This window comes from Tupaia chinensis, unplaced genomic scaffold (genome assembly GCF_000334495.1).
Source record: "Tupaia chinensis unplaced genomic scaffold, TupChi_1.0 Scaffold000070_1, whole genome shotgun sequence".
In the NCBI taxonomy this organism is placed as follows: domain Eukaryota; kingdom Metazoa; phylum Chordata; class Mammalia; order Scandentia; family Tupaiidae; genus Tupaia; species Tupaia belangeri.
Window position 1 is genome coordinate 5665983 of NW_006159530.1, and position 15125 is coordinate 5681107.

Here is a 15125-nt window from a genome sequence, read left to right on the forward strand (position 1 = left end):
TCAGCGACTCTCGTGCCCCTCTGTGCTGTGGGCTTGCTGAGCTGGCGCCCCAGCCGTGCCTGCTCAACCCCCTCTTCCCTGCCCTGCGTCCCCAGGCCCCACCACGCCTGCGCTGGGAAAGCCCCGATTCTCTGGTCGTAACTGTCTGCTTCCTCGCCAGGCAGGAGAACGCTGGATGAGCTGTGCCTTTAGGGCGCAGGCAATGCTCTGAGAAGAGCCCCGTGGCCTTTGGAAACCCATTCACGGGATGAAGCAGAAGCCGAGCTGGGCGTGGAGGACGGAGGAGCTCCTGGGCACCCAGCACTGCTCTGCAACTGTGGCTCCCTCTGAGTCTCTCTCCAACCTCGGGAGGAGGCGGAGCTCAAGTCAGGGAGCCAATCAGAACCTGCGAAAAGCAGCAGTTGGCAGACACGGGGTGGACACAGAGGTGGGACAAGCGACAGATACCGACAAGGGCAGGCAGGAACCTGGCCGCAAATAGGCAAGTGTAAGGCAGGCCAGAGCCCTGGCAGTCACAGGACTCGAGCAGGCAGGCAGGACAACAGTGGACTCCAACTAGGTGAAGGACCTGAGGATGCCTCCTCCTCCAGGAAGGCCTCCAAGGGGGTGGCAAGAGCTGGGGCCCAGTGTACATGTTGAGAGGGAGGGTCAGGGGCACCCTGGATTTCCTGCTCATGAGAAGCAGCTGGGAAGGGTCTAACGCTCTGGCAACAGGCTGCTTCCCCTCAGCAGCCCTTCCTCTGCACCCGCCTGCATCCCAAGGCAGGCGAAGCACAGTCTGGATGGAGGAGCCGTACTAATACAACTAGACCCCCACGAGGAGGTCCTGGGTTCATGTCCTGGGCCTGCCTGCTCATGCTAGGAACACGCAGGTCATGACCCGAGCCAGCTGACTGGGGTAGACTGGCAGGCAGGCCTCGCTGGGGTGCTTCTCTCCCTGTCCCTTCTCCTTCTACGGCCTGATTTCTCGTGTAAGAAGTACATAAATCGACGTAAAGGAAGACAAGTGAAGTTAAGGAGGAGTGAACCCCGCCTGGAAGCCACGAGGGAGCAGGTCTCCAGGCTGCCAGGGCATCCCTCTCAGACTCCCCGTCTGTTCTGCTCCGCGGGGGCCTCCCAGCTGAGCGCTGCTGTCAGGGGAGGGCCTGGCCCCTCACAATCTGTCATCTCTGACACCACGTGGACCGTGTTTCCTCGGGAGCTGCCAGGGGCCACAGGGTACCTTGCCTGACTGTGGGCACGGGGCCAGGACGCTGTGACGCCATGGCACAGGGCTGGCTGGGGTGGCGTGTACAGAGAGGTGGAGAAAAGGGACTCCGGATGAATGGGCATCAGTGGAATCCTGATTCCCGCCCGCCCTCCCTCCCTCGGGGTGCAGAGCCCTATTTCTTGCCATCTGCGGTGGGTGTCTCTGGGGGTACTGTCCTTTCCTGCTTGTAACCACCGTGTACAGACACCAGCGACGGGCTGGTTGCGGCCCCCGACAGCTGTGCAGACGTTTCCTGGGCTACTCTGAGTTCTCCTCTGCACTCTGAGGGACGGGTTCCTCCTTCACCCTGTGCAGCCTCCTCTACTGGGCAGGGACCTGGATGCTCGGCAAACCGGGGGGCTGGCAGTGGGGAAAAAAGCAAGTAGTGACCACTGGTATCTGCTTTATTGGCCAGGGTTCCGGGGTGTGTCGACCCGTGGAGTTAGCCGGGGGAAGGCAGAGTGGTGGTGGACCCCTCTGGGCCTCAGCGCACACCCCTCGTGTGGCTCTGGGCTGCATGGCTTCTTGCACTCCCCAAGACCTCGGGCGTCAAGGACATCTTGCGTCTTCAGGTTATTTTTCTACTCTCACCTGGAGGGTGACTGGTAGCTGGTGGCCGTCACCTGGAGGTGGTGGAAGGGCACAGAGTGCTGACGAAGCAGCAGTGGCAGTAGGACACTGTGACGCTGAGCCACATGGCAGGGTCCAGGGATCATGTCCCAAGGTCTCCCTTGGTCGCTGGGCACACATGTGTCTGTGACCCAGGCCCTGAGGCCGGGGGTACATTGAGGCACCAAGAGCTATTGGAGGTGATCTTTCTCTCTCAAGGAAGAAACAAACGAATGTAGAAGAGGAGTGGGGACAGACTGCTGACGTGGGGGCCGCGGTCCTCAGACCCTGGGCTCATGGGTGGCCTGTCCTGACCGGCTGTGAGAGCCAGGCGGCTGGGCGGGGAGGAGGCTAGCCGCTTCCGATTTAATGTAAACTGTTTCCCAGTCTCCGCAGCAAGGACAAAGTGAGCACTCGGGCAATGTCCTGGATGCCGCCATGCACCCCTCACTGGCGTCCGACCCCTGGGAGCCAGTACTGGCACAGGCTGGGTTAGCCCGCCTGGTTTCCAACTCCACCTCTGCCACTGGCCTCCGGAGGGCGGGCCATGCCGCCTGGCCTCTGCGGGCCCCGTCTCACCACCGCCGAGCTGATGAGAGGGGAGGGCCCGGCCCCTCACATGGCAGACGGTGCACATAAAGCATGTGGCCCTAGGAAGGGTTAAACAGCTGCTGTCCTTACGGCCACTGAGGGGGGTGTGCTGCTTATGTTTCCTGAGGAACAGACGCCCCGAGCACGCAGGAGTCCCAGCAAAAACACAGGTGGCTCCCCAGGAAGTGTCTTCAACGGGAGTTTGGGATTTGATTTTGGGGGCACGAATCTTCCCTCTTCCCTAAAGAATGTAGAGAATGATTCTTACAAGGTAGAAATGGATTCTTAAGTGGTGGAGTCCTTAAAAAGAATCTGTTCTGGAACCAGCAGATGGTGTAATGGTTACATTGCTGGACTTCCATGTAGTTGACCACAGTTCGAGTCCCGGCCCCAGTGGCTTAAAACTCACACTGGGCATGTGCATGCCCCAAATCCTGAGAGAACTGAGGAGAAGGGATTATGGTGTGGCCATCATCCTGGGGAGTGATTTCTTACTTTCTGTCTCTCTGGGGAGCACACATACCCTATAGCAAAAAAAAAGAAAAAAAAAAAGAAAAAGAAAAAAGGAAAAAACCTTCCTAAAAACAAAAATCAAAAAAAGGAATCTGTTTTTGGGGGGGCCAGCAGGATGCATACTGGTTAAGGCACCAGATTCCTACATGGTTGACCACAGTTTGGATCCTGGACCCAGTAGCTTGAAAATCACAGCAGGTGCATGTGTGTTAGTGCCCGATATCTAAGAAGAAACTGGAGACAGGACTGTGGAGTGGCCCTCTCCCTTGGGAGTGATCTCTCACTGTCTCTCTCTCTGTCTTTCTCCAGCAGGTGCATGTGTCCTGTGGCAGAAAATAAAACCTAAAACAATGAAGAAGAATCCATTCTTATGCTGACTTCCCCGCTCGGGTGGGCAGGGCTCGAATGGCAGCTCCATGGTGTGGCTCTCAGGAGGAAGGGGCCTGAGGAGGGGAGACCCTGCTCTCACATGGGGACATGTCTGAGTCCTCCCCGGTCTCTCCTTGCCCACATACCTTGGCCTTGGAGCCACATCTAATTTGCCTGTTTCTGGAGCTCTCAGCCTGGCAGAAACCCATCCCTGCCACTCATGCCCCGGAAGCCCCGGCCCGCGTGGCCGGCCTGCCCCTCCCCAAAGCTGCTGGCCAAGAATGCCGACTGTCCATCTCCCGTCAGCCAGGTCCTGGCAGCCTCCCAGTGGCTCGTCTGACACGGGCCCCGGGAAAGGGAGGCAGCTAGCTTTCCCAGGCCGGCCTGTCACGGTAATCCGCTGAAGCCCCATCAGATGGCACATGGCCTTATTTATTTAGTTTCCATCTGACAGCCTGAAATTTTCTCTTTGCATTTGGGAAACACATTTGCATGTTCCTGTCTTCCCTGTCTTGTCTTCAGAGGTCATAAATGATGCCCTGAAATATGCCCACGTGTGGGCCGACCCAGAAGCGCCCCACACACGGCTCCGAGGAGTGCCCTTCTGCCCGACTCCTGCCACTGGCTGGCTGACCACGCACTCGGTGGGCAGGAAGCAGGAGGCCTGGACACCAGCCTGACTGTACCAGGGCTGTGAGGGTCACCTGGAGCACACTCATCTCCTTGGGCCTCAGCTTGTCTAAAATGGGCATGGGGCCAGCAGGTGACACAGCGGTTAAGGTGCTGGGCTCCCACATGGCCGAATGTGGTTCAAGTCCTGGCTTGACACTCACACCACTGGATGTGTGTACATGCCCAAAATCCCAGGAGGAAAACAGGAGATGGGATTGCAGCACAGCCATCCCCTCAGGGGAGTGATTTCTCACTTTCTCTTCATCTCTCTCTGCCTCTCTGGTGAGCACACATGCCCTATAGCAAAAATCTCTCCAAAAAAGTTAAAATGAAATAAAACAAAAACAAAAATAAATAAATAAAATGAGTAAGACCGTGGCCCCTGACTGTTCCGTGATTACTGCTGGGCTAATGACAACAGGCCCCTCACAATCACAACAGGGACCTGGAAAGGGTGACGTGCATTACAAGGTGCTTGGACACAAACAACCGCAGGGGTCGGTCTCATCTGTGCACCCAGGCTGGAAGCTCCACACCTTCCTGAGCGTGCTTGAGGACTCTGTTCGAATCCTGGCTGGGGCAGTCGGCAGCTCCTTACCCAAGCCTGGCTGATGCTGTCGCCAAGGGAGGGCTTAGAGAGAGGCCGGCCGAGCCCATGAGGACGTGGCTATGCTGCAGGCGTCATGCCCAGGGAGGAGGAGCAGCCTGGACGCTGTCCAGACCCAGAGCTCGGAGCAGGGCTGGAGGGAGACTTCTGGGTGGGGTGAGGGTGGCGGGGGGGCTCTTTCATTATCCTTTGGAGTGCAAGCAGAAAACAGCCCTGGGTCCAGAGCTAGAAGCAAGGCTTTCTCCTCTGCGCCAGCTGTGAGCGGGGCATGGAAGAGTGATGGTTGACGCACCAGGACCTCTCCCCAGAGTCCAAATGCTTTTCTGCCCACAGGGCACTACCACCATCTCCCTGCTCCTTGAGCCTGATCCAGAAGTACCCTCCAGCAGCCACAACACACACGCTCTGTGACAACAAAACGACAGACGCACAGCCCTCTACAGAGGACAGCCGTCCACTGTCTGCATTCACGGGTGCCTAGCCCTGCGAGGGGGACGGCCGGGCCTCATGTCTGTTCGTGTACAGGCGGACCAAACACTGAACTGGTCAGTGACCTGCCAGAGGTCTTGGCTGGGGCTGGCCCGGGTTTTCCGGCTGGGTCTCTGTGCTAAGGTCCAGCAGCTCTCATCCACTGGCCCGTGTCTCAGAGCTGGAGCAGGGAGCAGAGTCCCCATGCAAGCCTGATGTCCTGAGGGGCCTTGGAAAAAGGAATCATAGCCCAAGACTCCTCGGATCCAGAGGTCTGTCCAGTGGGAGATAGCAGAACACACACCCCGCTGCCACAGAGCAAATCCCCGTTCCCTTCCCCTCCTCCTCACCGCACAAACAGCAACTGTCCGGAGGGTCTGAGGGAGAGGAGAGCCCAAACTCAGCACCCGAGAGCACGGGCACTGCCTGCTGGGGCCCAGGGCTGCCCATCGGGGCTGCGCTGGCCACGAGGCAGCTCCTGAGGGTGTAGGCACAGGGTAAGACCTGCAGCCGAGACAGGCAGTGCTGGGGCTGGCAGCGGAGGGTGGCACTCTCCGAGCCCGGGGATGAGCTCCTCAGCCCGGCTGTCTTCACTCCTGCCCTGCCACATCATCAATGACTCTTCCTGCTCATCACCAATGCAATTCTCAGAGGGAATTCCGAGTCCACCATGGGATCTCAGCAGCTTAGTCAACCCCCAGAGGAGTAAGGAAATACACAAATCAGAGGAGAACAAAGCTCGGCCGTTACTGCTGCAGAGGGAGGTCAGAGAGCTGCCTTCCCCGGAAGAAAGGGAGTCTATTAGACGCAGAGCAGTCAGCGGGTGGGGGCCTGGCTGCTGGCGTGGCTGCTAGCTGGCCATGAGCCCGAGCTGGTTCCCAGCCTCACTGAACCTTGCAGAGGAGTGCTGCCCTCCCTGGGTGAGATTCAAGGAGGCCACGTGTGGAAAGCACCCAGCAAAGTGCCCGGCACACGACACGGCGTCAGTTTACTCTCCTCTGCTTGACCTCCCCTGGCAGCACCTCCCACACTTGCAGCATCCCTGAGCGTGGACAGCTCTCCCACACACGCGCACCCAACTCCTCTGCGCTAAAAGCCGTAACAGCTCCAGAGTCGTCTTAGTTACTGCCGGATAGACAGAAACACCGGGACTGGCTGATCTGGTTTGGTTGGCTTATGATTCCGGTGGCTGGCAACTCCCAGAGCACGGTTCGGCATGTGCCTGGCCTTAGGTGCTATGTCACACCAGGGCCAAGAGAGCAGGCAGGTCACATGCAGAGACAGAGAGATAGAGAGAGCAAGTATGCACACGGGGAACAGGAAACAGAACCCCTGCACAGAGTCCCTCCCACACTCCCCAAATGGATGGTGCAGCCCACACTCAAAGCAGGCCTTCCTCTTAGCGGCCTCGTTATCTCTCAGTGCCATCACGTGAGGGACCGAATTCCAGCACATGAGCCCTCGGGGACAAAGCGTCACCCAAACTGCAGCAGCACCCTTCTGTACCACACCGACCTGGACTTCGGAGAGGAGGGCACCTGCCTTGACACTCTGGTCTGTGGGGGAACACCCCACTCTGAGCATCCGTGCTGATGGGGGTGCAGGCCTGCGCTGACCTCTCCCAGGGACCCCCAGCACCACAGAGACTCTGCATGTCTGTGAGTATCCAATGGAACGTCCAGTCACTTCCAAACTCCCCTTCTTTCTTGTCTTGAAGGAGTCCCTGGTAGTCAACTTATAAATGATAGCCCTTTCCCAACAGCATCCATGGCCCCCTCCTAGCTGGGACTGTGTTCCCTACCGATGGACCGAAGTGGCCGAAGGAAGAGGAAGCCACGTCGTGCTGACTTGGGTGACCCCAGGTTTCCCCACCAGAAGCAGGGAGGGAAGGAGCTGGTCCAGGAAGCAGCCTAGAAACCAGTGCTTCCAGTGCTGACGTGCGAGGAGGGAGCCCTGTCCCCATCACGGGCCAAGCCAGGGCAGAAACGGTACAGGCTCCGATGCGCCTCAGTCACGAGGCGAATGGCCTTAGACAAGCCACCTGATGGCCCTGGGCCACGGTTTCCTCACCGGGAGGAGGCACAGCAATAGTACGCAGCCCCCACGGTGGTGGGGAGGGCTGGGTGACATTGGGATGCGGTACAAATGAGAGGGAAGGGGGTTCCTTGGCATCGTGAACCCCACTGCATAATGCATTTCCATCATCGGTGGCCTGGAACAGGACACCCCGGCAGAACTGGCTCTCAGACTGCATTCGCCCCACCGCGGCCTTCCAGAAGGCCACCAACCCCCTGCAGGCCAGTGCCCGAGGCCCCTCCCCGGCTCCATCTCCCTAACCCAGCCCTGAGCTGGCACCCCAGGCTGTACAGCCATACTTGTTTCTCCCCTACCTCTTCCCCTGGTGTCTGCCTCCTCCCCGGGCCTCCCACCTCCACCTCCAGAGTCGTGCTCGCGCTTTACCTCCAGCGAGCTTAATGCTGCTCCGATAAGACTCCCTAATCCTCGGCTGCCCCTCTTTTGCAGAGATGGAGGAGATTAGAGGCAAAGGTTGGGCCATCTCCCTCTCAAGGGCACTAGGGACTTTCGTAAGGGAATTGGATCTTGTTCCCTTTCTTCTTTTTTTTTTTTCCTTGAGAGATTTTTGCTATAGGGTGCATGTGCTCCCCAGAGAGACAGAGAGATGGAAACTGAGACATCACCCCCTATGGGGATAGCTACACCACAATCCCTTCTCCTCTCGGGATTTTGGGAACATACACACATGTGCCCTGTGTGAGTTTCAAGCCACCAGGTCTGGAACTTGAACCACAGTTGACCATGTAGGAGTCCAGCGCCTTAACCACTATGGCACCTGCTGGCCCCGGGTCCTGCTTCCCTTCTGATGCTCTAGCTGGGTGATCCGGTGTTTCCATGAGGAGCAGCTGTGGCTACCGGAAAGCGATGGGAATGGAGGGTGGATACTGGCCTGGACAATCAGGCCTCCTGGACAGAAGGCCCGTCTGGTACTCTGAGAACAATGCCTGAAGGAGCCAGCTCTCTGAGCACTGGGGGCCACACAGGACAGCCAGCAGCTGTGTCTGGGGACGAGATGTGGAGCTCAGGTCAGGAGAGACGACTGGACCAGGTGCGAGATGGCTTACGCCATCTCCTCAATGGGACCTGGGATTTGTGCTAGTGACACAGGTGACTCGGCATGGTTTCCACATCGCAGCTCCTGGGCACACATCGAATGCCACTCTACAGCAGGGAGATGATGTGACCGAGGCTTCGGTGTTTGCTGGACACTGCTCCCAGTGTCTAGAATGCCACAGGGACACAGAGCCTGTGACAGACAACCCCCCACAGGGACACAGAGCCTGTGACAGACACGCCCTGTGCTGAGGGGAAAATGCAGACAAAATGACACCAAAGCACAGCAGAGTGTGGCCGCAGATGTCCGTGCTGAGCGGCTGTGAGGGTCCAGAGTTCTAGAGTGTGTGAAGTTAAAATTTGAAAAGCTAATTAAGAAAAAAAAAAATCCCCAAAGGGCACATGTACTTGCTGGAGAGAAAGAGAAAGTAAGAAAGCAGCTCTAGGGGGCAGTCATGCCGCATCCCTTCTCATCCCTCACTCCCTCTCCTTGGAATTTCAGGCATGCATGTGCACGCGCACACACGCACCCAATGTTTTTCAAACTGCTGGGTCCTGGACTCAAACCACACGCTCAGTCATGTGGGATCCAGTGCCTTAACTGCCACCTAACTGGCTGCCCCCGAAAAGCTAATTTTGAAGAGAGATGACTTGTTGAAGATGACACAGATTATTTGAAAATGGCTCATTTATTTATTTTGTATCAAATGTTTATTGAACATCTGCTATGGGCCAGGCGGTGTCCACAGACAGCCAAATGGATAGTCTACTTTCACAGGGCTCATGTTCTAACGCTGGTCAGAAGGCATGCCAACGGCGACCCTGCTACCCACTGCGACAAGTAAAAGAACCCAGCGTTCCGACAGGAGAACAAGAGGACTCTAAAGCAAACAGTGGGGACCAGCAAACAGCATAATGGTTACGTTGCTGGACTCCCACGTAGTCGACCGTGGTTCAAGTCACAGACCCGTAGCTTAAAACAGACCAGGCACGCGCGCGTGCGTGTGTGTGTATGTGTGTGCGCCCCAAATCCGGAGATAATGGAGAAGCAACTGCGGCGTGGCCGTCTCCCCTGGAGAGTAATTTCTCACTTTCTGTCTCTGTCTCTCTGGGGAGCACATGCACCCTATAGCAAAAATCTCTCTTTTAAAAAAAAAGGAAAGAAAGAAAGAAACTGAAATCAGGCTGCCTCTTGGAAGAAGAGGTAATGGCTGAGGCTTGAATGAGGGTCAGGAATTAGCCAGAAAAGGGTAAGAAGGAAGAATATTTTAGACAGAGTCACTCAGGGAGAAGTTCTGAATTGGGATAACTGCAAGACGGCTGACATGGCTTAAGAACAGAAATTCAGAGAGTGGGAAGAGATTTCTGAATTGTATCCCAATTACAATGGCAAGTCATAAAAAGGTTTAGGCAGAAATGTAACAGCATTTTTTTTTTTTTTACCATAGGGTGCATAAGCTTGAGAGAGAGAGAGAAGAGTGAGAGAGAGAGAGAAAGAGAAGTCATCTCCCTCCCCCCAAGTGGGTTCGGCCACGCCACAATCCCACCTCCTCCATTCCTCCATTCTCCTCCTGGGATTCTTGGGCACACACACACATGCACCTGGCATGAGCCTCAAGCTCCAGGCCCAGGACTTGAACCACGGTTGGCCAGGTGGGAGTCTAATGCCTTAGCCAGTATGCCATCTGCTGGTCCATTTTTAAAATATCAACATTTTAAAAACATTACTGGTTGTTATGTGGGAAAGAGACGGGGGGGCGGTAGGGTGGGGGGTAGGGAACAGGTGTGGCAACTTGAGTTGGAAGTCTCTGCAGGAGCTGGTGACAGTGGATGGTGACATGTTCTAAGATGGTGGCAGTGGCTCTGGGATGGGTGGCTGGATTACAGCTGTCTTGGAGATGGGGTCAGTACGGGGTGATGATGGACTGGCCGTGGGAGGTATGTGGGGTGATGGAGATGTTCCAGCTTGAGCCACTTGGAGACAGAGGTGCTATTCCTGAGACAGGAGAACAGCGGGGGTGCAGGCTTCAGAGATCAGGTGTGCAGGCCTGATGCCTGAGCTGCGTCTCTGACAGCCCAGTGGGAACTGCACAGACACACACCTAGACTGGAGCCCTCCCTGAGCATCTCCTGCCCTGGGGGTGGACAGAAGCGCCCAGAGTGAGCACAGACTGAGGACAACGTCATGAGGAACTTTATCTGTAGGTTAGTAGACACAAACGAACAGCTGGAAAGAGCATGGGAGCCAAACGGAAGTGATTCAGAACAGAGGAAGCTGTCAGCCGGGAAGGCGACTGCAAGGGTGAGTGTCTCTCAAACCTGCTTGCTGGATTTGGCAATGCGGCAACCACAGACAAGCTCAGCCAGGGCCATTTCCAGATGAACAGAAACCAGTGTGGTCGGACGTGGATGGGCCACAGAGGTGGGACAGAGAGTCAGGTCCTCGGTAACCTCACCCTGGCTTGGAAGGAAGGGCGGGGAGGCCAGCAGCAGCTGTCTCCTGCACAGTGAGTGTGACCTCCTGAAGTCTCACCCTGGCGAAAGTTCTCTAAAGTGGCAGCAGGGAGGCATCCATCCCACCAGCCCTGGATGGAGCTCTCAGGGAGAGTGGGAAGGGCCTATAGCTGAGGGCGGCTCTCCCTGCCCTCAGCTTCATTTCATTCCAGGAACCCTTCCTGATGCAAACCTCAGGAAACCCCTTGGGTGTTATGCTCCAGCACTCAAGCCCGTCCCAGCACAAAGGTCTTCCATCTCTACTGGAAGCTCCCGGGAACGAGGCCTGACCACCCTCCTGACACCGTGTGTATGCTTCGCCTGCTCTTTTCCACATTGTTATCCTGAGCCCTTCCCAATAGACTCAGCCTGCCTCTAGAGCACCCCTCTTGCAGCTCCCTCATGGACACCCCATTCATGCCCCCTTCAGACTTGTGTTTCCTACCTCTCTGCACCTGCTGCTTCCCCTTTGAAATCAGCCCCTCCTCCTCGCCTAGCCAAATGCAGGCTATGCCCCAGAGCCCAGCTCCAGTCCTGTCACCTGCAGAAAGCCCCTCTGCCCCATCTTCTCAGAGGCTCCCCCTACCCTGCAGGGGAGTGGTTTTCCCTGTGTGTGGCCACGCCTCCTACACCGTGGAGCACAGAGGCTGTTGCATCCTCCTGTGTTTTGTTGTCTTGTTTCCTTTGCTGGTCTCATACACCGAGGCACTTGGTAAACATTTGTTTAGTGATGGGATTGGGAAAAGCTAGGAACCCTTCCTTCCAGAAGAATGAAGACCCGCAGCAGTCTAGTCAAGACTGCACAGCAAGCTCTGCCAGGGTCAAATGAGAAATAGACAGGTGCCCCAAATATTGACCAGGTTGGTTTCTAAAGAATCATTTGAGCAAGGGCAAAAGCACTTGAGTTCAAGTTGCATCAAAGCTCCGGTCACCATGGCCTTAACCATTCCAAATGCTCCTTTAGAAACCCGCTTCCCATTTAAACCACAAAATCATTTTCCCCTTGAACCCTGTCAAGAGAGCTTTCTTGCCACTTTGAGCTGTGGATTTACTCTGGCACAGTCCTTTTTAAAATATTGAAAAGGCAACTTCCTAGCCCAAACCCTTTCACTGGATCACGGCTCTGTGTGCCAGAATATTGCCCAGGGTGAAAATCTAGCCTGCGGTGTTTTTCTTTTTCTTTTCTCTCTCAGGCATTGACTTGAGCAGACATAACAACCGATAGACTGCAGCGACTTCCATGCAATACGACTTCTCACTAAAGAGTTTACATTGGCCAAGTTTTCAGGGGGTAAACATTGTATGGAAATCGGTTCCATCAAGTCTGGGCTGCAAGGCGGCCTTGAACACGTAGCAATTACCATAACCACGAAGAGGCAGGTAGACTCTAGACTACGGATCCATAATAATATGCTTTATGGTTTCTGGGGGACTATTTTTGCTCCTCTGTATCCACCACATGAAAACCCCAAATCTTAAAATACCCAAAGTGGCAGTTTATAATCAAAACCTCTCCCCAAATGCCAAATACAGGAACTCAGTGGGAAAGGGTGAGGGAGTGTGTGTCATTGACCCACGCCCCTTAAGGTTGGTTCCAGGTCAGTCAGCGTGGCCCAGGGGTAATGTGATGCTTTGCTATGCGAATCCCGTGGGAAGGCCTGGGGTCTGCTAGCTGGGGTCTCCCTGAACATGCCAATCACAGCTGTGCCTAGGATCCTAGCTGGCTGCAGCTGGGGGCGGATCATGGTGTGGGGGATCCTACTGGGGGCTGTCTCTCCCACGGGAAAAAATAAACCGAAAAAGAAATTGGAAGTCAGTTCCATGTGGACACTCCCTCCTACAGACTTAAAGAAGTTCAGCTACCACATCTGCCTGCAGCATACCCTGACTTTTCCCGAAATACAAACATTTGATGGAAAGAACTATTTATATATATATATATATATTGCTTTTTCTTTTGGGGGGGGTTGCTATAGGGCATGTGCACTTGCCAGAAAGACAGAGACAAAGAGACAGAAAGTGAGAAATCACCGCAATCCCTTCTCCTCCATTCTCCCCTCAGGATCATGGGCACACACATGTGCCCAGCGTGAGTTTTAAGCCACCAGGCCCAGGACTCGAACTGCAGTCGACTATATGGGAGTCCAGCGACACAGCCATTAAGCTAACTGCTGGTCCCAATATATTGCTTTTGATTTACTGATTTCTAAGAGTTTTGAGGCAACAGAGAACCCTATGGTTCAGTGTCAGGAAAAGAAAAGTGAGGGTGCTTCTACCCAGGCCCTCCTGGCCTCTGCCACCAGGGGCTCTAGGCTGCCAGGAGAGTGGTTACTGTCCTCTCGGATAGGTACCCACTGCCATCAGCATGGGGCCAGGGGGATGACATGACAGGGAGGCCTTGTCCTGGCTAAGGCATTCTCTGACTTAGCCAGAAATAATGAGTCTCCAGAAACAAACAAATAAAACCCAACAGTTTTAAGAAAAATATGCACTTTGGAGGGAGTGTCTGTTTTTAAGTGGCATGATTCACCCAAAATGATGTGTCCCCCAATCCTCACATCTAACTGTCTTCCAGAAGGAGGAGGACAGTGTGCAGAGGCATGCTGGAAACTAGGCTTCGAATTTCTCCACCAGGAACGAGCTTTCTCCAGCACTGAGCTGTTAGGCTTCAAGAGAAAAGTGCAAACTCTTTGCGAGGAAAAAGGAAACAAAACGACCTGTCAAAATTCCTTTTAGCGCCTGTGACTAGTGTTAACTTACATGCTCAGAAGAGTGCAATCAAAAGCCTGCAAACTGCTGCTAAAAAGATGGTTTGACCTTTTAAAATGGAACTCCCCCACCCCATATCCATATTAAATAGGTGAACCGGAGAAGCTCTGGAGTTTTAGATTAATAAATGAAATGAGGTTGAATTTTCAGAAAAAAAGAAAAGGTTTCCCTATAGGCTGCAAACTAATTAGGGTGTTCTAGACCTACTCTGTAACAGCAGGTGAAAGGCAGCCTCAACCCTTTTAGCCATTATAGCTGCCGACTGTTGAGAGTCTAGTTCTGAAAGGAGACAGGCGGGGAGTTATGAAAATTTAGTAAATAAAAAGTCCTGGACGCAACAGCCCGCAGCCTGCGGTTCCAGGGCAGGCTGTCGGCCCCTGGCGGCCAAGCACCCAAGGCGATCCTGGGTCTCCGCTGCAGCCACCAAGCCCTGCGCGCACCGACCCGCGCTGCTGAAAGAAGTTGGAGAGCTCCCAGCTCGCCGACAGGATTGCGCGGTGGGCGCCAGGGAATCCCGTCCAGCGCCGCAATTAAGAAAGTTTTGAAAAGTAAAGACCCTAGGCAGATAAGAGACCTCTCTCTCTCTGGACAGAAGAAACATCCCTGTACCGTGCAGCCCGAGACTGCTCGCTCGAGCCTCAGCTCTGCGCGGCCGGGACGCGTCCGGAGCCTTCCAGGTCCCTACCGCCCCAGGACACATCCGAAGGGTGCAGAGCCAGAGAGGCGTCTCTGCCCGGCTTGCGGTTCCAGATGGAAAGGCCTTCGGGCTCCCTGGCCTGGAGGACAAGGGCTCGAACTCAGTGGAGGGGGCAACGGCCGCTTCTGTGCCAAGCCCGCTCGAGTTTCTCCAAAGGACGCGTGGCACAGCCCATTCGCCCCCGGCACTCCACTCCACTCCACTCCTCTCTCTACGGTTCCCCCAAACTCTTCCTGGGGATTCCCAGACAGCATAGACGGCGCCCCCAGGCCCCCAGGGCATTCGTTAGCCACCCCCACCTCCTCCCTGGAACCCTTCTCGTCGCGGTCTTCGCGCTCCGCACCGTTAACCTCGCGTTTCTGGGGAGTCAATAGCAAACCACGAGAAAAAGCCTTCGCGAGGAGCCTCCCTACACCCGCCCAGTCACTGAAACAAAAGCGTAGGGAGGAGGGCGGTGGGTGAGGAGGCGGAAGGAAGGTTCAGAAAGAGGATGGGGACAGCGATAAGAAGGTACCGGGTAGGGGTTCGGGGTGCAGAGCAGAGACGGGACCCCGACCCCGCTCCAGCGCCGCGCGGCCAGTTGCTTACATGCCCAGGTCGCTGTAGGTGTTGAAGAACTCCATCTGGTTGCACGCCTGGATCCAGCCCACCACCCAGGTCTCGTGGCGGGGGATGGGGGGCATGACCACGCGGGCCGAGGCTTTGAAGTAGGGGGTCTTGTAGCGCAGGACGATGGGCGAGGTCTCCTCGATGCGCGTGGGGCACTGATCGATGGTGGCGCACACATCGTACACCACGATGTTCTCGCGCCGGATCCGCGCCTTGCAGGTGATGCTTTGGATACAGCCCATCCTGCCTCCCCCCACGATGTTCTCGCGCCGGATCCGCGCCTTGCAGGTGATGCTTTGGATACAGCCCATCCTGCCGCCCGGCGCCGGCGCGGCGCGGCGTGGGGCAGC

At 55.7% G+C, this 15125-nt stretch overlaps 1 protein-coding gene and 1 long non-coding RNA gene across 2 annotated transcripts in view; one reads left to right on the plus strand and one right to left on the minus strand.

Annotated features, from left to right (window-relative positions):
• Positions 1-15017, minus strand: part of FAM78B (family with sequence similarity 78 member B) — a 131707-nt gene extending 116690 nt beyond the window's left edge. Inside the window, exon 1 of the mRNA XM_006142259.3 lies at positions 14755-15017. Coding sequence (XP_006142321.1) covers positions 14755-15017 — 263 coding nt within the window. The remainder of the gene's footprint in view (positions 1-14754) is intronic.
• LOC114005717 (uncharacterized) overlaps positions 14741-15125 on the plus strand; it is a 7387-nt gene continuing 7002 nt past the window's right edge. The window contains exon 1 of the long non-coding RNA XR_003547556.1: positions 14741-14823. This is a non-coding gene — a long non-coding RNA (uncharacterized LOC114005717). The remainder of the gene's footprint in view (positions 14824-15125) is intronic.